Source organism: Apostichopus japonicus, chromosome 21 (genome assembly GCF_037975245.1).
Source record: "Apostichopus japonicus isolate 1M-3 chromosome 21, ASM3797524v1, whole genome shotgun sequence".
In the NCBI taxonomy this organism is placed as follows: domain Eukaryota; kingdom Metazoa; phylum Echinodermata; class Holothuroidea; order Aspidochirotida; family Stichopodidae; genus Apostichopus; species Apostichopus japonicus.
Window position 1 is genome coordinate 18,683,839 of NC_092581.1, and position 22,742 is coordinate 18,706,580.

General features: G+C 36.4%; 2 protein-coding genes across 8 annotated transcripts in view; both read right to left on the reverse strand.

Moving 5' to 3' along the window:
• Positions 1-176: 176 nt before the first annotated feature.
• On the reverse strand, positions 177-785 carry LOC139963208 (dynein light chain Tctex-type 5-B-like). The gene has a single exon (XM_071963776.1). The coding sequence runs from the start codon at positions 783-785 to the stop codon at positions 177-179; it is 609 nt and encodes a 202-aa protein (XP_071819877.1).
• Positions 786-2,880: 2,095 nt separating this feature from the next.
• The window catches only part of LOC139962920 (uncharacterized), a 31,982-nt gene continuing 12,120 nt past the window's right edge, over positions 2,881-22,742 (reverse strand). For 2 of the 7 annotated variants that reach the window (XR_011791398.1, XR_011791396.1), the window contains 3 exons: positions 7,512-7,574; positions 6,255-6,369; positions 2,881-5,551 (listed from right to left, as the gene is read on the reverse strand). Coding sequence is in view for 4 of the 7 variants with exons in the window: in XM_071963328.1 (XP_071819429.1) it covers positions 21,992-22,261 (270 nt within the window). In the remaining 3 variants the exon portion in view is untranslated. Of the gene's footprint in view, positions 5,552-6,254; positions 6,370-7,511; positions 7,575-20,943; positions 22,262-22,742 lie in introns of those variants that run through there. The other 5 variants (XM_071963329.1, XM_071963327.1, XM_071963328.1 and 2 more) reach the window with 3 other exon arrangements.

A 22,742-nucleotide genomic window follows, 5' to 3' on the forward strand; every position in this document is an offset into this window, starting at 1 on the left:
AATATTTCAGTAAATGATGAATAAATGTTGTTGCCTGAAGAGTGATGTTCCCACTAATAAAAGTCAGATTTAATTAAAAATCGGAAACAAAGTAGAATGATATTAAGAGGCCTATACTCGGAAATCGTACTCACTTCCTCTTAAAGTAAGTATTATAGACATAATACTGCCACAAGTTACTCATAATAAATACCGTAAACAGTCACTACAGCAAAAAGTTCTCTATTCTCGTAAAAATACGACGCCGAACTATCAGTCTCCTGGTTCCAAAGGCCTCGACTGCCTATTTCAATGCCTTGATTCATCTTACTTCCCATGACTGTATGGACCACAATCTTGTACCGTGTAAAACGCATAGATTTCACTCGAGTCTTAACGGCTTCGGTTATTCGCTTTGTCATCTTGCTGATTCTTGTGACGTCATACTCCTGTTCCCGTAGTAACGCTTCCAGAATGTCCTGTATCGCCTCCGTGACTTGCGATACGTTGAACGGTTTGTAGGGAGCCAATTGATACGTATTCTGATATTGAGGTTTCTCCTGTTGTTCACGGTTTTCCGATCCGGCAATGGACGTTTTCGATATACCGCGTTTGAGTATCGAACGCATACCTGTATGAGCATTGCAGACACCATGTGCTGGTGTAGTGTTTAATTTCACACGTCGACGAAGAAGGTCCCACTTGAGTTGAGGGCTGCTCTTCGACATGGACACGGCGTCACCATATGATGGTCGCCTCTGAAGGTTCTTAGATGGGAAATCTTGTTGATCATTACTCACTTCCATGTTTGAAATAATGCGTTATCTTGGCTCCTCTTTGATTGCAATAACATTAAGTTGTTAAACAGACTTGTTTTCCTTCTTGAAAGTTGTCCGGATATGAAAAAGGGTTTAATTTATATGGTTTTTGTATATATTTTTTTCACTGAATGCTACATCTGAGAACTTCCTCTGTATATAAGTTAATTCAAGAATTCACACAGCCTGGACTTAACGAACTCCAATTCAAGGTATGACATAGGGTGACATATACACGGGCTATCTACAGTAGTCTGTCTTCTATTGTTAGATGAAGTTTCTGGCAAGAGTTTCCATCGAAAAGTTCAAACTAACATGAAGAATATAGACTCTGCTGTCCGAACGAATGTCTTTCAGTAAAACTATACACCAACAATGTTCTGATTGGAAGTTAGACAGTGATGTCACATGACACTTCAAAGCGATACGTTGAACCAAATCTTTGTGCAACAAAACACGGCTGAACAAACAATAATCAATAGATCTATTATACAAATCCAAGTTTTAAATTTCTCAGTTTGCAAGAAGAAACGTTGAACTGTGACGATCGGACGACACATGAACTTCTATAGTTTCCCGCCAATGATGTTAACAATGAGACATCATGAACGTCCCGACTCTTAGTCTATATGTTAGTGTTAGGGAAGGTGCTGACGAGACCTGTAAAAGAACGCACACAAAGCGTCCGATTGTTACCATGGTATCAGGACTTTGTTGGACCCTCAAGGGCTCGTAGAAGACCGGTGGGCAAAGTACACATTTATTTGGATTTGATATACTTCAAACTTGGAACACGAATAACTTTATTTGTTAAAGACAAACACACTGTAATATATCTATATACATTAGTTTGAAGAGGCCCCGAGTTGTTATTACAGTGAAATGACAAATTGAACAGTTGCGAACAGGTTGTATAAGGCATTACTACGTAAAGTAACACCATCTAAGAAACAAAATGGCAGCATGAATCTAATCGGGTTATGGTATATTAAAACCACCCGGGAGACGAAGGGAAGGTATGGAAAGGGGGAGGGGGGGGGGGTGCGGCCTGTTATAGAAGTTATGTCAGTCCTTACTTCGCAGTTATCCCTAACCCAATATATGGTTGATTGCATGGACCCTATTTTGGCTGGCTAAATCCTCGATTCTTCCATGCAATGGATCATAGTAACTGCAAATGTTCTTCAAAGGCTTTGCTTCTCTATTTTGTTGATTTATCCTTAAAACCTGATACATTTAGCATGTCTTCATAGCTGTCAAGGATCTCTGTATTAAGTTATTCATCAAAATGTAATTTTTTGTTGTTGTAGAAATTTAATTTAATTTTGCCAGGTAAGTGAATTATTATAAAGAGATGACATTATTCATTCATTCATTCTGTTGCCAGATGCCTTAAAGGCAACCATAGGGACTGCACTGTTTGCTAATGTTAAAAAATACATTCAATTGATAGAATAAAATTATGATAGGAACATTAACATTGTAATTGGCACTTTAAACAGTATTGAAGACCCGCCCCAAACCGCGTGCCGCGCTCTGAAAAAGTTAACTTTCTGTTGCTTGCAAATGAAGTTTTCTTCTTGTCGCTACAAAATGCAGACAGTAATGAAACGTGATACCTTGTTATCTTTTATGTGGATCTGAGATGTCCATCGCTACTACGTACACTGTGTTGTGGGTATTGACCGCAGCTGTATGCACAGACTGTACACTATTGTCTAATTACTGACGGTAGCAAGCTGTGTGTGTATTTTCTGGGATCGATGGTGGTGTCTAACACTTCTGTTACACCTCACTGGAAACTAGGTCAGATTACCAGCATGAGACGTTTCTTTGTGCACGAGTCTTCACACCCTTTAACAAAACATCTTTGCCATAGGAAGGTATTATCCCTTTAAACCATTTGCACCTATTCCTTTTATCCACTTATCCTCTGGTGTATTGGATGTAGATGGAATGTATCATATTTTCAATTCCTCCATTAATAAGACTGAACAGATTGTTTGGGTAACTGTCCTTGCAAACGCTACAAAGATGTTAATTTTGATAGAGCAGGCAAGCAGAAAAAGTCACAACAAATTGCTATAATTTATATCTATATATTCTTTTCATTTATTTACTGGATAAGCATTGCACATACATTACATTGCACACTGAAAATGTTAAGATTCTTTGAAAAATAACTGAAATCACAAACCTTTCACATAGCGAGTTTGCTTTTAGTTGTTGAAGACATGTATGAAACCAAATTTGACTCCCTAAATTTTTCTCATTTATTATATGCAAACTTTCAAACTGGTACACTACATAACTCGACCACTCTCCCCCCCCCCACCCCCCTACTGCACAAGTTTTTTATTCTGTCTTCAAACTTATATTTGGGGACCCTTCTACATTTGACACGATCACACATTTTTAAGGTCATCAGTTTTGCCGCATAATATACTATCAACAAAGACAAATGGTCTTCCATGCTCAAATTTCAACAAACATTCATTACAACCATCAGAGCCATTTCTGCAGAGAGACTTTATAGTCTACCTGCCTAGTACCTACAACACTACCACGATGTTTTGGAAATTGGAATAATTTGGAGACACAACTTCTAGGAAAGTATGTTTGAAATATCTAAAATTTGATCAACATGCTGATTGTGTATGAATACTTTTACTGTAAGACATTGAACAAAAGAATTTTCCTGAGTTTCATAGTTTACGAAGCTATTAAATATAAATATAATTATATATAGAAAAGGTATTATTGCACATACTAAATCTGAATGCGAGAAAGCACCTTAATTTACCCCATGGATGGTAATGTTTTATAATCTTTTGTCAAATAATAGTGAACATTTCTGCACACTAATGGAATGTCACAATACAAATAGATTTAACTATAGTATGTAAATACAAAATATGAATAGTTGGAAGATTTCATGTTAAAAGTCTAGTAGTGAAAGGTACAGAGATTTACCATTCCCTTCACCTCTTGTTACAATACCGAAACTGCAACAGCCAACAGTGATCTTGTGTACAAAGTTATGATAGTAATATAAGTAAATTAACAAAGGATAGCTGACTGAGAAATAATAAAACTTTGTTCTTCCCCCCAAACATTAAATCAGATATATGTACAAATAGTAAATTACAGTAAAACACTAAAACATTAAAAAAAAAAGAAGTTATTTTTGATATTTATTCTTTCATTATGATCAAGTTTCCAGCCAAGATAAATTCCTAGATTTCTACTTAACTTAAAGACACAACATAAACAGATCTCTACTATACATGAATACAGTGAAATAACTTCCATAGCAACCATTCGGAATTTCCAACAAACTGTAACTTTGTGTGTATTTATATATACACACATATTATATATATATATATATATTCATGTCCATTTAGAAGTTAACATTTTGTCTCTTTGTAAAAATCATTTCTGTTTTGTCTAGACTCTGGATGGATATTCATATTACTACTTAATCCTACCTAAAGATACTATGTCATAGCAAAATAAGGTACAACTGGTCGTTATTTTCAGTTAAAAAGTGAAAGTTACATTATGACATCTGATAGGAACTCTCATAGGACACAAAATGGATGCATGATGCTCTTATGGATAAGTTAAACTAAGTACTCTAAGTTGTACATATGGATGGTAGTTCAAGCAGCTGCTTCTGTTTGGTCCTTAATTTCAGACAATTTCCACAACCCTACAAAGAAATACTAAAATTAATATTGATAATTGTTAATTAGACACCACTGCTCGATATATATATATATATATATATTTTTTATCAGATCTTCAGCTTGACTAGTTGTACTAATGGAATGAATACTTATTACATTTTAATGTTGAATAGTATCAGACGTTTACCAACATTCAAAAACTGCCTTACAGAACCTCCATTATGTCAAGACCCTATCAGAGATGACCGTGGTTGAACACACTGGGAAATCTATTTTCTTTCTTAAGCTCAAGAAATTAAGAAAGAAGACTTGAGTATACAAAGGCATATTTCGTGTCAATACCATCACTTGAATTTTGTCTTTCTTCAAATCTGTTTTTCAACACAGTAAAGTGACCTTTAAGAAAGGCACCATATACAAGAAGTGAGCAGTTAAAGACTTCCCACTCTGGCTTTCAACTACAATTTCTTCCAACCATTTACTAATATGTTTGACAGAAGTTTAATGTTTCGATGAGAACGTCAATCCCACTCCTCTTGAAGCACTTTCTCTCCACCTGCAGTATGCTCAAATGGATATATCCATAGGCTATCCCTGGTAGAGAGGTGTGCTCTGTGTGATCCCTACAGTATGATCCCTAATGTATCCTGATATCACTGGTTTGACCACTACTGTCAACTCCTGACTCCCTAATGTAGCCTGGAATCACTGGTTTGACCACTACTGTCAACTTCTGACTCCCCAACTGGTTTGACCAGACTCAAATGGATATATCCATAGCTATCCCTGGTAGAGAGGTGTGCTCAGTATGATCCCTACAGTCAACTCCTGTTCCCTAATGTATACTGATATCACTGGTTTTGACCAGTACTGTCAACTCCTGACTCCCTATCACTGGTTTGACCAGACTCCAATGGATATATCCATAGCTATCCCTGGTAGAGAGGTGTGCTCTGTGCTCCCTACAGTCAAGTCCTGTTCCCTTAAAATATCCTGATAACACTGGGTTTGACCAGTACTGTCAACTCCATATCACTGACGACTTGCCATCACGGTCCCCTGCTGAACAAAAGAAAGAATACCACACGATGGTTTTATGTCAAAGAATCAAATTTGTCATTTAGAATATTTACAACTCAATGGATTGGAATATCCACAAGTTGATGTACTTTTGCAGAAATAAACAATAAAATCAGTGACAACAGGGCGACCAACACACATTTTCAACTTGATTTATAGCTGATAGTCTATTACATGCAACCCTCCATATGTACAAGATGGTAAGAAATAATCGCTGAGGTAACACACAAACTTGACAAAATACCAGCATGCTCAGTCATATATTATCATAATCTGTCTGGCAAAAATGGAGCATATGTCAATACACTGGTAAGATACACTCTATGTCACTAGGAATGTTCCAGTAATGTTAGATTGCTTACAAAGTCATTTCATTCCCCCAACCATTTGATCTAAACCATTTAGTCAATTATGGACTAACCTAAGCAAGGAGTGTACCCAACAGGATCACCCCTACACCAACAGGATCACCTCTACACCAACAGGATCACCCGTACACAGATTAGTTTCTACATACTGTAGCATCTGATATGTTCACGACACAAGCAACCTGCCTCCCCCACCCCTACTCCCCCCATCCTCAAACTCATCTAAAGCAACCATTTTCAGGGCTGAACCAACTCTTAATGGCATTTATTGTTGAATCATCCATTTCATAGCCACACAACAAAACAGGAATACTTACTTCCAGACACAGACCATAATTTCCATTTCTTTACAAAGACACCACCTGTAAGGCCGTTTAGAATTCTTCAAATATCTACGTCAATGCAGTATCTCACAGTAATGGCCAAGGCTACCTGCAAAAAGAATAAAAGTCATGTTAAAGCAGTATATTGCATTCATATATAGCTCAGATTATATCACTAATACAGTTCATTTATAGCCTAGAAAAATCAATTTTTCCATTTCCAAATAAAAAATTTGAAATGTTGCTGATTCATTTTCACATGTGATTAATACCTATATGACCTCCGAGCAAAAGAATTTCTACATTCGCACATAGAGCCCTTTAATTTGCCTGCTAATCGAATATCATTCTGTGCGAAATACAGCTGCAATCTGACTCCTGCGTAGTGAACTCGGTGGATATGGTTACATTGCTCGGACTGGTTTTTGTGCCCAAATACTAACAGCAGCTTAAAATACCAGCAAAATGCCACGTTCTCACTAAGTATTCATAACCATCATTGTAAAATAAAACCACGAAAAGAAGCACTTCAATAATTTTAAGACTTGTTCTATTGGAACAGATATAGGTTTTCCTATATTAGGATGGTTCCCATGTTATCAAATAAAGATTTGTAACTGTCATGTTAAAGTGGAGGTCTCAATTAAGAGAGAAAGTGAGGAAACAGTTTCCTTTTGTCACATTCCTACGAATCGGAATATGCGAGGTACTGTTCACAAGCACTGTTTCAAACCACCAAACCATCTAATATACCTCATTATCAACATTCATCATTTACAACGAGGCAAGTCATTAAGGATTTTTTTCCCCATCTGTCTCTCAGAGAACCAGGTTTCACTTTTCAGTTGGCCAGACGAAAAATTTGGGTTGTCTGAAAAAAATGTAGCAAACTAACAAAGAATGACTACACTATATACACTGTAGGAGAAATGTGTAGGCTAGGTGAATAGAGCACCAATTTTAAGCAGGTCAAACTCTCCTTTGGGTAGATTCATAGGCCTACCACTATTTTTGCTTTCCTCCAATGTCTGCAAAGTGATGAAGAGTCATACTAATTTATCGTTTTACCTATGTAGGGTAGTTTTAGTTACAATGCAATTTCAATGTGATGTAAAGAACTAGCCCTCTGTCAAACAATCTCTAAAACTGATCTGGTTGATGGAACAGAAATTTTGATCTAGGGATGACCAGACTACCACTAAAACTTCGCCCTGTACAAGAATATGTTAACAATGAATGAATTAGACTAACCTTTAGATTATATTTCAAAGGCCTTCTTGTCATCTTGCCTTCTTATCATCCTGCTGATACAACCTGAAAAAGAATGAAACACTTAACATTAATATCACACATTTCAGAAGAAGGACTGAGATAACAATTTATTCCAGTCCATGTTGATACATCAGTACTCTCAATACAAACACACTGTACACCAAATGTTTAATACTGTCATTCAGTGCCTTGGGTTGGATTCATTCACCTTCTCTAATGCATGTTTTTCTAAGTAAAAGACATACTAACTGTATGAAATTGCTTCCAGAGCAAACTTCCTTTGATACAGGAAACACTTTCAGCAATTACAAACTGGTTACTGCATCAGTAACCGGATTTTACAACATTTGATTGGTATAGAGACAAACTGCTCAAAGAAAAGGAATTGTTCGGGGAGAAAAGAACTTTACAACCTTTAATAGAAGAATAGAGCAGGTGTAGAATTTTACTGTGTAAGCAGATATCATACAAACACTTTCTCAGCAATGACGAAACCAATCCTCTATTAAACAGAATAACTGTGTACTGCAACAACTGTTCCGTTCAAAATTCTTGTTAAAAATTTACAACTTAAAAAGAATGTGTATCGACTGTAGTTAATCATTTTTAACATTTTATGTTAGTGTAGAGGCTATTAAGGTAAATCTACTTGAGATGGGTAGGTGTACCCATGGGTAGGTGATGGGTAGGTGTACTCCTGAACACACTCAGGAATATGACTTCCCAATTCGCAATTGTACAGTCACAACAAAATTCGTCCATTAAGTAACACTTACAACAACTTCCAGTTGAATCCTTGTTCATCCCCATAGAGTTAATAAATTAAGAAAATTCCTCTCGTCAGACAATCCATAGCTCATCCAAATAGATTTATGTTGCTTAACAGTAGCAATATATTTAGATTAGCCTTCCCAATACTTTAATGTACATACAAACGTCAAGCGACAATCCATATCTGAGACCCAGCAACGGGTTGAATGGAAAGACAGGAAAATGACTGTAAGATATTTAACTTGAGCTAAAACTGAAGGTGTACATTCAAATAATGACAACCAATGCTTGTTATTCAGTCTTGCTACATCTTCACACTTCCTGGTTTCTTTATGAGGTGAGAGGTCAATTAACCCTCTTGTTTGTTGTTGTTGCAATATTTGATGCTAAAATACTGCTAAAGTACAGTTCACTAGCTGTGGTAACAGCAACATTAATGAGTTTAATAATGTTACCTACTATTCTTTTACTATCCAAATTGCCAAAATTCAAACTCATCTTATACAGGCGATGTTCCTGACAAAATGAATGGGGCTAAAATGAATCCTACACGTGTAGCAAAGAGATTACTTGGGCAGATGGGAACCAGTATCTGTTTGCCAATCGTAGGACAATAAGTGTAATGTATCTTTTCCCCTTTTGGGTCCAAAATAATGCACTTGGAATTCAAGAAATGGTGCTTTACATTTCCCTCGATACTATCAAAGATATTTAGCAATAGTTTAGCCAGATTTTCCCAGTCAGTTTTCTACTGTTCATATATAAAAGTAGAAAAGTTATGACAGATTTCCAGCAGATCACAGAAAGCATCACAATACTGTACATTTGAACAATTTCATCAGAATATTCAAGAAGTGATAACCGTAGATTGCACACAGTAGTACTACAAGCAATGAACTCGGTGATAACCAGGTTACTAATGTGGTTATTACAGGAATAATGAGTTCACCATACTGACATATTTTAGTTTGATCTTTTAACTATGTGATGTAAATATTAATATCTTCTGTATATCCCTTGACCCCAACCAGTGATATCACTAGCCAATCAAGGATGTCACTAGCCAATCAGTGATATCACTAGCCAATCAAGGATGTCACTAGCCAATCAGTGATATCACTAGCCAATCAAGGATGTCACTAGCCAATCAGTGATATCACTAGCCAATCAAGGATGTCACTAGCCAATCAGTGGCCTTCATCAATAATCCCTAACAACACCTAGATATCCTTATCTCAGAGAACCAGATGAGCTTGTCTTCACTAGTGAATACCCTCTAAAGGTCGTATGGTGCTGCCATGAAAATGGTTAAAAGTATTCCACTATTGGGACAGTTGCCATGACTCCCACTAGCCGGTCATACAACATAGACATTCCTTTTCAACTATTTTATTACTATCAAGTGTCTCGGCCATGCTCAATTTGAAATTTTAAGTGAAAATTTAAACCACCCACAGCAAATTCCATTTAACTTTTACAGGCTGAGTAACTCTCCTTTTAAACCAATGAAATTTGAGCAGAAATTAAAAATTGAGCAGAGAATATACCACGAGGGATCAAAACAGATTGTCTAGAATTATTTAAATTGATCTGGAAGATTGTCATTCCAGTGTCACTTATTAACTTGAAATTTCTAATCATGACCTTTGACATCTCTTGACCTTTGACATAAATTTGTAATCGCTACCTGAATGTATGAATGGCTTATAAGCTTTGTCATTCCAATGTCAGTTCTAGCTTGAAATTTCTAATCATGACCTTTGACAAATGTTGACCTTTGACATAACTTTGTAATCACTACCTGAATGTATGAATGGCTTATAAGCTTGTCATTCCAATGTCAGTACTAACTTGAAATTTATAATCATGACCCTTGACATCTCTTGACCTTTGATATAACTTTGTAATCACTACCTGAATGTATGAATGGCTTATAAGCTTGTCATTCCAGTGTCAGTAATAACTTGAAATTTATAATCATGACCCTTGACATCTCTTGACCTTTGACATAACTTTGTTATCACTACCTGAATGTCCGAACAGCTTATGATGGGATGTTGTAACCTTCATCTAATTTCTACAAGCATGTGTGTTGCAAATGTACAAGGAGATGACTTGTGAAGCCATGCAAACTTAAACCCATCAGAGGCTGCTAAAGAGGTTTGTTTAGAAGTCATCACCACGACACTTACACACAAACATCACTTTATTAATAGTGCGTTTGTCAGTGTTCAAACTTATGTTTCCACGATTATAAAAGATTCCCACAGTATCGATAACGTAACCATTACAGGTGTGTTTTTGTTTTATGCAAAATGACAAGGTTATGTGTAGTAATTCAATCAAGAATCTTGATTATTCCACCCTTTATGCAAAATGACAAAGGTTATGTTTGTAGTAATTTCAATCAGATTCTTGAATATTCCACACAGATATATTCCAGAGGGAAAAAAGAAAGAGATTGTATCAACTTATAACATGAAATACATCATCAACGAAACAATGGACTGTTGAGAAGTCTTTAATGACACGTCTTACCGTTTATTTTGGAGAGTAAATGTAACTTGTACAAACCACTTGCGGGGTTGGGATCCATTGTCTTTTCCAGACTTCATCTTGAATGATCCTGCACTATTTTCACACAGGTTATGAAAGCCTACTGTTCACAGTTTGGGAGAAAAAGAGAGCTAGAACGTGGAGGAGGACAAAAAGATCACAATGTACAAAATACAGTTCTTTTCTTTTCCAAGAGTGAGTGAGCGAGTGAGTTGAGTAGAAGGTTATGTAGTGGTAGTGGTTGGTAGAGGTATGTTGCATTCGACACCAGTGCTGGTCAAGACTGGACACTGGAACCAGCAGCTGATGTCTACTGCAGACAACAGGAAGCACCACTTACTGTACACATAAAGAGATCGGTCACAGTACCACAAGTCATACACTTGTTCTTCGAACAACCCTAACACTGTTTGGGTAATGTTCTGGGCTTTAAAAGCTGGTTCTGGTTTGCTTAGAGATATAAAATGTTGTGTATAAGTTCAATCAGGGTAGTCTCAATAAGAAGTTATCCACAGAAATGCTTAGATCCCGTAGTGATAATATTTTCAAGTCTTGATTCACCTGTAAAAATAAGTTTTTAAGTTGGTATGGTTCACTGCATGCAAACAATTTCTAACAAACATATTTTCCAAACTACTACACAACCGTATAGGATTATATCAGTCCAGCTACCAACATTCAAAATGAATGAGTTTATTGAATTTACCAGGACTTGGAAAATGTTTTCCAATACAGTAGTACAAGATACCTAAGAGACTAACGAAAGGTCACTTCTAAAAGTCAAGAGTCATCTTCAAGGTAACCTTTTCAGCTGCATGGTTTATTTTGATCCCCATGTCTGAAATTATTTTGTTACCCAAACACACCCCACATACCATCATGGCTTCATACTATAGCAAAGAATGCTAAAATTTGACAAGTTTAGCATGCTAAAGTTTGGTCACCAAAAGTTTCACAATAGGTGATGTTTAATGTCCAAAAAAGTTAACACAAACACATACATGTTAAGAACAGATTGTATTTATTTCTTACACTTGAGTGATAAAAAAAAGTGAAACAATGGTTTATTAATCAAAAGTACAGTATACCATATGAATGTATGAATATTATGATCCAAGACAGCTCATCAAAGATATTACTATGCCTGACCACACTGACCATGCATGGAGGTGTGTGGCCATTGTAAAAGGGGGTGGGGTGTCTGTTTTATATGAAACACATTCTTACAAGTCATCTGGGACTCTCCAAATTTCATTTGAAGTGATGAGTTTTTTTTTTCATTCTTCCAATTTCTTTGATTTTATTTTCTCTGAAGGTAATTTGAAAAACAACAGGTCTTAAATTTGGGAGGTGAGGATTGGGAAAGGGGGGGGGGGGGAGAGATAAGGATTTAGGGGAGAGTGGAAGAGATGCTCAGAATTCCACCCATTCCATCATGACAGGGTGATTTTAAGCCAAACTGAATTAAAAAAGAATGGAGGGAGGCAATGTTATTACTTGAGCAATTTAAAACCCTTAACATGCTTAAGTGAAATTGTACTTGAAATAATTGCAAAGTGTGAAAATTGTCCCAGTGTTAGAATATCGGACAATGCGACAGGAAAATTAATGAAACACTTTTAAAAAATTTAATTGTCATCTTTAATGAGGGTAGTCCTGCTCAGTGCAGAAGCACTGCTTTCCAGAGGAGCCCTCAACACTAGATGCTACCTTATGCATTCTTTTCACTGCATACTGAGATTGCAAATCAGAGGTCACTGAAATCAAGACCAACTAGTCCATTCAAAGATGTATCATCACTCAGTTCTGTGAAAAACAGACTTTGACTAATTCATAGTTCTTGGAGAGTATGACAAAATAAAGACTTGATGTGCTAAGATACCATCTTATGGCAGTACCAAGAACATTCAGTGGAAAATAATCAAATAACCAAGACTTCCCGAATTGGTTTCTCACACCCGTCTTACATCATCAAGTCTCCATGACGATGGCTATTACACTTGCAAAGTTATCGGAGCCAACTTTCCTCTTTGTGGTCCATAAGCCAGGCATATCTTGGAGGCCCCAACTGGAGGACTTAGCGAAAAAACTCAGGCATTTGTGTTTACATTTTTAATGTAACATATTTACTGTGCATACGGGATGTATTTTAACAATCTCGTTTAATATATTTCATTCTTCCCACTGATATATATACTTTACTATTTCTTGTAATAACAAAAGCCATATGAAATGGTAATGAAGGATTTTCAGTGAAATATTCTAGTATTTCGCCTTGTTTTTATCCTTTGGCCTATGTTCACTTTTTCCATTCTAATCTGCCAGCTTTTTTTATTTTGCCTTTCAATTATGGGCCCCAACATCATCAGGGGGCCTAGAGTTTGGGCTCATCTGGCCTATTGGTAAATCCCACCTGGATAACATACAGTTTAGTAAAGCCTGTGAGAGATGCAGGACAAAAAGAGGCAAACACACAGAACAATTTGAAGCTGATCCGAGCAACATAGAGGTATGGCAAGGACTTTCAGACAAAGAATCCTTGAAGAAAAAAATTTTCTCATCACATTTCATTACTTGTCAGAGGTATAAAACCTATCTGTGTCTCCACCTGTTTCATCAACAGCTTAATGATGAATGCAAGCTTCTTTCCAAGAAACATAAGCTTTGAAAGTCCATTAATGGTACATGGAAAGACATACTGTCAATATTAATGAAAGAGTTGGTTTTAATCATTTAAACCATTATGTTAATGTTAAAAATACTTGTTTTGGTTAATGGCCAAATGAAGAGGATCTTGACAAGAGCCTATAAACAACTTGTATTAAACCAAACTTTAACCTTTCTCTAAGTAACCCATTCTCCCTATCACAGCTGGTGATTACAGGAAAACCTTACAGAAAGGGAATTGCCTTTCAAAATGTGTACACTCCGCTCAAAAAGTGAACACTCGACTCCTAAAATGTTTTCATAACAGTTCTGCAATGATAGCATATAATGCCTGCAAGTAAACATGTACCTTACTGTCTCCTCTCCCCCCCCCCCCCTGACAGGATGAAACCACTCTGCATATGAAGATCCTTTTAATGATTGAAACATCAGGCCCCATAAACGTTAACACACAAACAGGCCTTTTCCAGAAGATAAAACCATGGTTAATTTCTCCCACCCCCTATAGAGGATCAAATCCTACTATGTTACATCTACATTGTTACCATGTATATGCAAATCATGTCCAGTAATTACATTCGTGGTATATTCATAGCTTTTTGCATGACATTCCATTACATTTACTGACTACTGGTCAGATGGCTACGATCATCAAATGAGAAATGGTCAGCTGGAATGTCTGACATTTTTTAGGGACATACCACAACTGTCAGACCAATGACTATGTCTACTGTATGTTAGTTGAGTTCTGGAACCGAGGAAAGGTGTTAAGAAGTTTGTACCATCGTATGGTCAGTTGTGGTGAAAGAGTCTGGGGTTGAAAAATGGTGATACCTTTGAAAAAGTGTTAATAAGTTCATACAATTACAACTGGTGATTGACACAGTTGTGCTGCGAGGTAGTCTGGGGTTGAAAACGGTTGATATCTTTGGTTTTTGTGAGATTCTCTCACATTGCATCGTGTTAAGAGTTCCCAATAAAACTCATCAAAGTATTTACATAGTTTGCTTTTCTGAAATGATACTTGCAAAAGATTACTATGAGAAGCTTGACTTTGACAATTTATCATAACAATAAATGATTATACAGTGACGGCAAACTTCTCCAAGATGTACTATCTTGTCCTCTGTTCAAGAACAACATTGTACGTTCACATACATACTGTATCAAGTAAAAAAAAACATGAAGCCATTACAATGGCTTTGTTACTCGCTACTTTCATATATTTACTATTGTACAGCAGTTTCTTCACAGAAAATATCAACTTCTGGACGTCAAAAGGAAAGAATACCTGCTAAAGAGAGAAATAAAATGGCATTATCTTCGTTAAACGAGGTGTAATTTATCAGTACAAGACGACAAAATAACACGGATACTTTATAGGAGGTATACTGTATATATCCATGTACTACAACTGAATACTGTATTAAAAACTATGCACTGGAATGCAATTTAGGTGACCTCAGCAACAGAGCCTTTTGCTTCAAGATACTGTTGTTGGTCATTCACAGATATATAGATATATATGTAGTATGTACTGCAATTTGTGAACCCCAAACACTGCTTGGGTCACATGACCATAGTTAGATAGCTGATGAATACTTAAATCACAGAATGCTACAGTATTGGTCTGCTGACAGTGCTAAGCAAAGTACTGTACTAATGCTGTAACCAGGGTCTGCCCCCATCCACCCCCCCCCCCTTGCTTGGTCTAGTGAAAGTAGATAAATGATATACTGCACATGTAATATTTGTGTGATCAAATAAAACAGTGCCACAGATAAATAATTCTTCTACTGAATAAACTGCATGCTATTGCTGTTAGGTTTAATGCTACAAAATACAATAAATTCTTTTGAATCTGTGTTGTGGTCTGAAGAAACAGCAAGTTTGATAACTCTGCTGAAAATCATAGGGATTAGGAAATTAATTACAAAATAAACAGAAAAAGCAAGGTACCTCTTGTCACTAACTAGTTCAACTTTCCCAAGATACCAATTCCCATGGGAGACATCCCCCCCCCCCCAAACTTCCCTCGTGAACATTGGCTCAACAGTACTAATGCTTGTTGCAACATGACCAACTCCAGTTAAGCTTCTAAATGTGACAGACTCTTCCAAAGTGGTAAACAAAATAATCTGCTCAACAATCGGCAATTCTTAACCTGGACAAATAACCGAATATGGGGTACTCAGAATTATAAATATTGCTTAATATATTGTTGTCTTTTATCACATTTAGTGTCTGTATTAAAATAATAAGCAAGGATGCTTAAACAATATGAAAACTGGATAAACAACCAGTTATAATTAGTATGTACAAGCAAAAGATATTTGTGAAAATTACATCAAAGCAGTTCAATAGGGTATAATGATGTAGAGAGTACAGTAGCTATTGAGCAGTGAGGGTGGTCAAAGTGTCTCAAAAACATTAATTTCATTCTCATAAACATGAAGAAATCTTTACACAAGCTGCCCAAATGTTACACTGGTTATGCCACATATAGAACATAAGTTCATTAATTCTATTGTTTGTCCAAAAATACAGCTTTCTTTCTGACTGAGAATTACTTAGCAAGGTCATCAAGCTTTTTTTATTTATATTTTTTAAAACGGTTTCTTAATTTTAAGGCACAACCTCCGAGTATTAAACTCTCTTTGGTCATTTCAATTTATGACTGTAACATACTGTAGGTTACAATAACCATTAATACTGCAGCTGTATGGTATCAAACGACCATTGCAATTTAATTAATGAAATTAATTAGTGAAATGGTTTCACCTTCCATTTTGCACAAATCATAATCATTGTGAACATATTTTCTACAAAGACTTTCCAGATGAAATTGTCGGTTCATCTCATTCCAGCTTCTAAACTTATAATTTTACCGACCAAGTTATCAAAATATAGGATTATTTGACAAATTTGTGACTGCTTCACAGCACTCAGAAGGTATTATCAGACACTTGTATTTTTATGTACTACATGCAGGGGCCACATTTGGAAGTACTAAGTAAGTATACACATTTGAATCTTTTCTGATGAAATCTTTTGTAGACAAATACATGTGATGATGAGAGCATCATTAAACATACCAGTTACCTGTCAAAGGAGATCCACAGCTCTTAGAGCCTGCTGTAGTAAAATCTGGCAGCAGCTAAAACTGATCAACTTGATAAATTCCTTTAAGGATAAAAATGCTGTAAAGAGAAGCTTAAAGTGAAGGTATTCTTCTCCCAACGAGAGAGATAACTGTAAGGCATCAAAGGTAAGGAAGAAGCAATAATATGGGTATGCCTCCACTCACTTCACCCCAACCCCCCTACTCCCCAGAAGCAATAATATGGGTATCCCTCCACTAACTTCCACCCCCTCCCAAACTACTCCCCTTCCCATCCAATTTGTCAACTATCATGGGAAGAGCAGATATGGACAGTCTAAGAGATATTTAGTTCCCATCAACTGAATCTGGCTGCTTATTGGCAGTTATCGTTAGGATGTGAAAACCAACAGGGTAATGTTACTACTGTAGTATTTAGGCAAATTTGTCAATATTTATTACTTACATTACACAGTAAGTTCCTTCACAAACCCATTTCCCCGGACTCGACGGTTCTTGGACGGTACAGATACAACTAACCACTGAAAATGTTCTGTATCCCAACGCAATCAGATTGAAATGTTTAAGTGTGGTGTTCCCTACCTACACGATGGAGATATTACCCGGAAATAAATTCCATGCGCCAAGTAAGGGTTAATATTTTGAAGACAAGATATGGGCGAGTTATAGTTAACAAAACAACAAATAGTTGATTATACAGGTAGTTTCTTCAATACTATAAATAGGAATTTGTTTTGAAAGAAACAAACAATGTACACTTTCCTTTTTATCTGTTTTTTTTTTTGGTTCTGCCTTCTGGTCTTAGCAGTTGGAAAAAGAGGGAAAATATGAGGTAAGGGAAAATATGGAGTAGAGAAAATAGGAGTAGGGATGGGTGCAGTAGGGGTAGAGCATATAAGGAAGGTAAGTTCTGTGTGAAGCATAATATATATGCCTAGTGAAGTAAAAAGGAATAGTTCTCATGCTAGGATTTCCTTGTAAATTAGTGTACATAGCAGATACTTTTGGCTCATGTCAAATAGAGCACTTTTCTATAAAAAACAAATCGCTCGTAACAGGAGCACAAATAGTTAAATAATTATGTGCATAATCTTAAAAAGCACTTTAGTGTACAATTTTGTTAACTGTCCCACATGGAACTTAAACTGAAATCACATTGATTAATTAATTAATTAATGAGTTGGAAACGTTCCTCAATGAGGGGGCAATTACGGTAGCAGGTGCCGTGGATTTCTCTATACTGAATCTCCCTTCATATGTCACTACATTATATTAGACATAGGATTCATCCCATACCATCAGGTTTAAACCAAATGAGAAATGATTCATGTTTCAGACATTTCTACTAACATAAAAAAAAAACTAAATGACTCTTATACTGCAATATCTTATTTTCATGTGTCATGCAACAACGATCGAAGTATACACTAATCCACCTTAGTATCTAATTTTTTTTTCTTTCTCCATTGTAAATTCAGGATATACTTACCAAGATAACTAGTATACTAGTTACTACAGGATACTAGTAACTACTAGTATACTACTAGTAGTATACTACTAGTACTAGTATACTAGTAACTACAAGATAACTAGTATACTTACCATTCTTCTCCTTGCTCAATTGTAAACTGATGTTAATGAGCCCATTGGTATTGTGGTATTGCAAGCTTTCCAGACTAAAATATCCACATCGTCAGGCTATTTAGTATTCATCTGTGTTTCCTACAGATCACCCCCACATTCCCTCCCTTTTCCTCCATAAACTCCCTACCTCCATAAACCTCCTCCAAAGACTCCATCCCCTCCATAGACTCTCTCTCCTCCATAAACAATGAACACTATACTCCCTCATGCACCCCTCCATCCTCTTGATGAATACTGAGCAACAAGTACAAATCCTCACAAATGCTTTGTTATTTTTGTACATGAAAAACCCCACTGCAATTGATGATCGGCCATTTGGACCCAAATGAAGTTCCTTCCCCCCCCCCCCAACCCTCGATTCCATACCACTCATTCACTTATAAGAGGTAACTGGTACAGTAACAGTACATGGTTGTTGCAGGCGACATCATGTGGTATAAGGGTCCTTTTTTTTAAGGTCAAGGTCGTCTCTATCAAGAATTTGATAGAATCTTTGAAATCGTTCCATAAGAGAGAAGCCAAAGCTCCAGGCAATCAATAAGATGATACTTCATGGAATATGATAAAATAAATGACATCAATTTGCTAAAATGTTTGATCTAAAAGGTCTTATTTTACGGAGAAATTTAGGAGCAGAATAGCCTCTTATTTCTTATTGCTTGCTTGATGATCCTTGAGTTGAGAGAAAAAAGTAGTGAATCAGTAGGGGTGATTAAACAAACCAACTGGGGGAATTTTACACAAAATGCAGAGCTAAAAATTGCACAGATTGTTAGAGTTTCTTCTAATTATTTTATAACGGTGAACATAAATACAGGCAAATTTACTTCATGTTTCATTGACAAAAGGATCTCTCCAATGTTTCCAAACACTTCCGAAAATAAACTTTCTAGATCATAACTGGGAAAAATATTTCTTGGGAAAACAGAATTTCAAAAACAATGGTCAATGTTTTGATTAAAAATTATGACAAGATGGGACACTGGATGTCTAGATCAGCAAAATGATGTGTATTTTGCCTAAGTTGATAGTCAGGTGAACTTTAACCTGGAAGCAGTACAAATTTGGTTAATCTATTTCCAAACAAGACACCTTTGACTATAGAATTTTTTTTTTAAAGTTCAAATTTACTTAATAATAATGAAAGATATTTACTGTGGTCACTAGGTGGGTAAAAATTGCTACATAACTTTCATGCTGTCATTCAACTGTAGTACAATTTAACTTTTGCATCTCATAAACTACTAGAGCCAGGGAGAGAACTTTGCTTTTCTCTTTGCAGAGTGGCCATACATCATTTACTAATTTAGAAAGACCATCATTAAGAGAAACGTCTTTGTTGAACTGCTTTATAAGTTTACCTTCCCGATCTCATGGATTAGAACAAACCTACACAAGAAGCAGAACAGATTTCTCTGCTCTCCTTCCAACACACCTGAACGTTTCCTATTTTCAGAGTGCAAGACATTGTATTAGATTCCCAGACAATAATATGGGTCAAACATCTTACTAGTTACACTAAACCTGTTCTTTTTAATCCATGCAGTGCTTGGACCACAACCAATAAAAGACACAAAGTCACAATTTACAATAACTGCAGTGGAAATTACTTGCAGAAAGGAACCAATAATCAGTTCTGGACATTTTGCCGTACATGAATGAATAAACCACAGGATCAATAACAGCATTCTTGTAATGATTTAAGTTCCTATTGTGCTACAATGGATTAGCCTATGACACAATGAAAGTACTTTGAAATGTTTTCAAGCTACTTAAAGATACTGGAATAAAATTGTATTTTTTAGGTTGTGAAATTTTTTTTTCTTCAAATGTTGTCTCCTACTTAAATGTTAATAACAAACAATAGGTTGTTTTTCTACTTGCTTACTAGATACAGACAACACTAATTCATTAACTAATACTATTTACCACCCCAGTGCATTCCCCATTATGGTAAAACTAATAGAGTTGTGCATGCTACCATGCCAATGTAATTTTCTATGCTCAAAAAGGGTGTAGTCAATACAAGGGGTGTAGTCTATCTCCCAAAAAGTTTCTGGTTCAGAAATTCACAAACAAGGATTCTAACCTGTCCATCTCTACATTTGATCTTTCCTGTCTATCTAAACTACACGATTGTAACATTCTAGCACTGTGCCATCTACTTCCCGCTTACCCATCCTTCTGAATCTATCTAAGAGAAATGTAGATAGGACAATAGAAATGGACACAGGTAAGAGATGAGTGATGTAATTGGCTAAGATTCGCTTGATGGGGGGGGGGGGAATTAAATATATAACATAAAATAAAATTAGGTCCAGTGTTTAGGATACTAACACCTGCCAGTTAAGTGTGTTAAAACCTTGGGTAAAGTGACTTATGTGGTATGCCTTGAAGAGAAACAGCGTACGTATAAAAGATACTGCAGATCGGTTATGAACCTACTTAACTATACATCCACTGCTACAAAAGTTACTGTGGAATTATTTCACTCAAGGTAATGTTCAAAATTTAAGAATCAGGGTGGGACTTGATTCAAACCAGAGCACGCTTTCGTGCTCTTTTACAAACTACTGGCATATCATGAAGAGGAAATAAAGAAAGAAAACAAATAAAGGACTCCTACAGAGAATAGAGAAAACAAACTCAGCATTTGTCATTAATTACACAAAACAAACTTTAATTTTACACTATGACTTTTACAACTGAAGGCTAAAAACAAAAGAACTGTGAAAGTTTCCAAAACTGGAGAGGAAGACTCTTCACAAGGTACAAGGACACGACATTAGAAATTAAAGATTAAAGTTCGTAACGGAAACATGTTTTTTTTTTGTTACTTCATTCGGTCTACCAATAAAAGCATAAAAAGACAATTTAACACAACCTAATCAATTGAAACATGTATTAAAAAAAACTTATGCATTTATTTTCTTGTTTTGGTTTGTGACAATACCTGTAGTACTATTTACAGTGGTATTCCATCTCATCCAATTATGGCGGGATTTTTCAGATCACACTTTTTCTTGCCAGTTTCTTTTCACTGGCCACTTTCAATCTTGTATTCTTAAAGGAATTTGGGTGCAACATTCCCACAATTTTGACCATAATTTCAGAACAACTTGACAAAAAAAATTTCAATGCATTTATAAAAGGATGAAGTCAGATACAGATTATGTACACAAGTCTGACGTTGTAAACTGCTACAGCCAGGCTATGGTAAAAATATCCCAGGTCGGTGATCTAAAGATTTACTGACAGAGTGTATGACGACCTTCCAAACGATCACATACATTCTAATGAAACACGCTGCTATCACAGAACAGCATATTGTCTGTGCATTTAACTGTGGTTGAAAGGCGAGTTACAATCCTACCCTTATTTACAAACAATGTGGTCCCCGGACCCACATGCAGTTGCTCATGGTCTGCAGCAACAAGAAGTGCCAAAAATGAACAAGTATAGAAACAGAGCAAGATATTGAATAGGTAACTTGCTATTGACCTTAGCTACGATACAAAAAAAAAGGCTTGAACAAGTTCTATTGTTTTGTGTCCTTCCCATAAAAGGAACTGCTTGCCAGGAAAATAATGTCCACTGGCATTCATCATATCTTTCATTTTTTTTGGATATTTTTGATTACAAATAAAAATCAGGAGATGAATAATGTGTATCAGATGTCAAAATGCTAGGACTGATCTTTTCAGAAACGGCGAGGACGTTTCGGGGCACCTCCTCCGAATTCACCACCGCCGTGCTCATGCAAGTCGTCCATCAGCGGTCTCGGGTTGCCTCCGCCTCCTCCCATATTTCCTGGTGGCATGTTTGGACCGCCAAAATTACCTCCTATCACACCAACTGGTTGTCCTGGTGCTGCCCCACTCATACCTCCTCCAGGGGGGAGATTACCTCGGGGATTTCCATTGAAGCCGCCCCCTCCGGATCCAGGGGTGTCAAACCGTGACGGTCGCTGCTGATTTATAAGTCGTACAAAAAGTGCCCAAATATCCAAAAGTTTTTTACATCGTTGTAAAGGTTGGCAAAGATTTTACAAGTTTGTTGTGAGATTCCCAATGTTACAAATATCGCAAATAGTTTACGTTTTGCAATTTGTTTGTTTTTTAAAATTACGGATGGATGTGTCAATAGCATCGACAAGTTACAGTAAGGTAGGAGAGATCCACAGTCCAGGAAACGATGATTGTTTAGATGCAGGAGGTAGCGAATGCATGGTAGGAAGGAGAGATTGTGTAAAAATAAAGCAATGAAAATATCTGCAACTCTACAGTACGTACGTATTTCAATTTGGTCAACTCGAGAAAAGAGCTGCTCCTGAAAGGTTTGGAAACAAAATTTTTAGCTGAAAAAGATGATTTGCATAAAATCTTGACACACGAATGCTTTCATTGTTAACCCACTGCCTGACAGATACATATAGGGAGCCCATAAGGCCA

Excerpts from the sequence above, each read along its gene's own strand:
- LOC139963208 (XM_071963776.1), bottom strand. The coding sequence starts at position 785 with ATGGAAGTGAGTAATGATCAACAAGATTTCCCATCTAAGAACCTTCAG.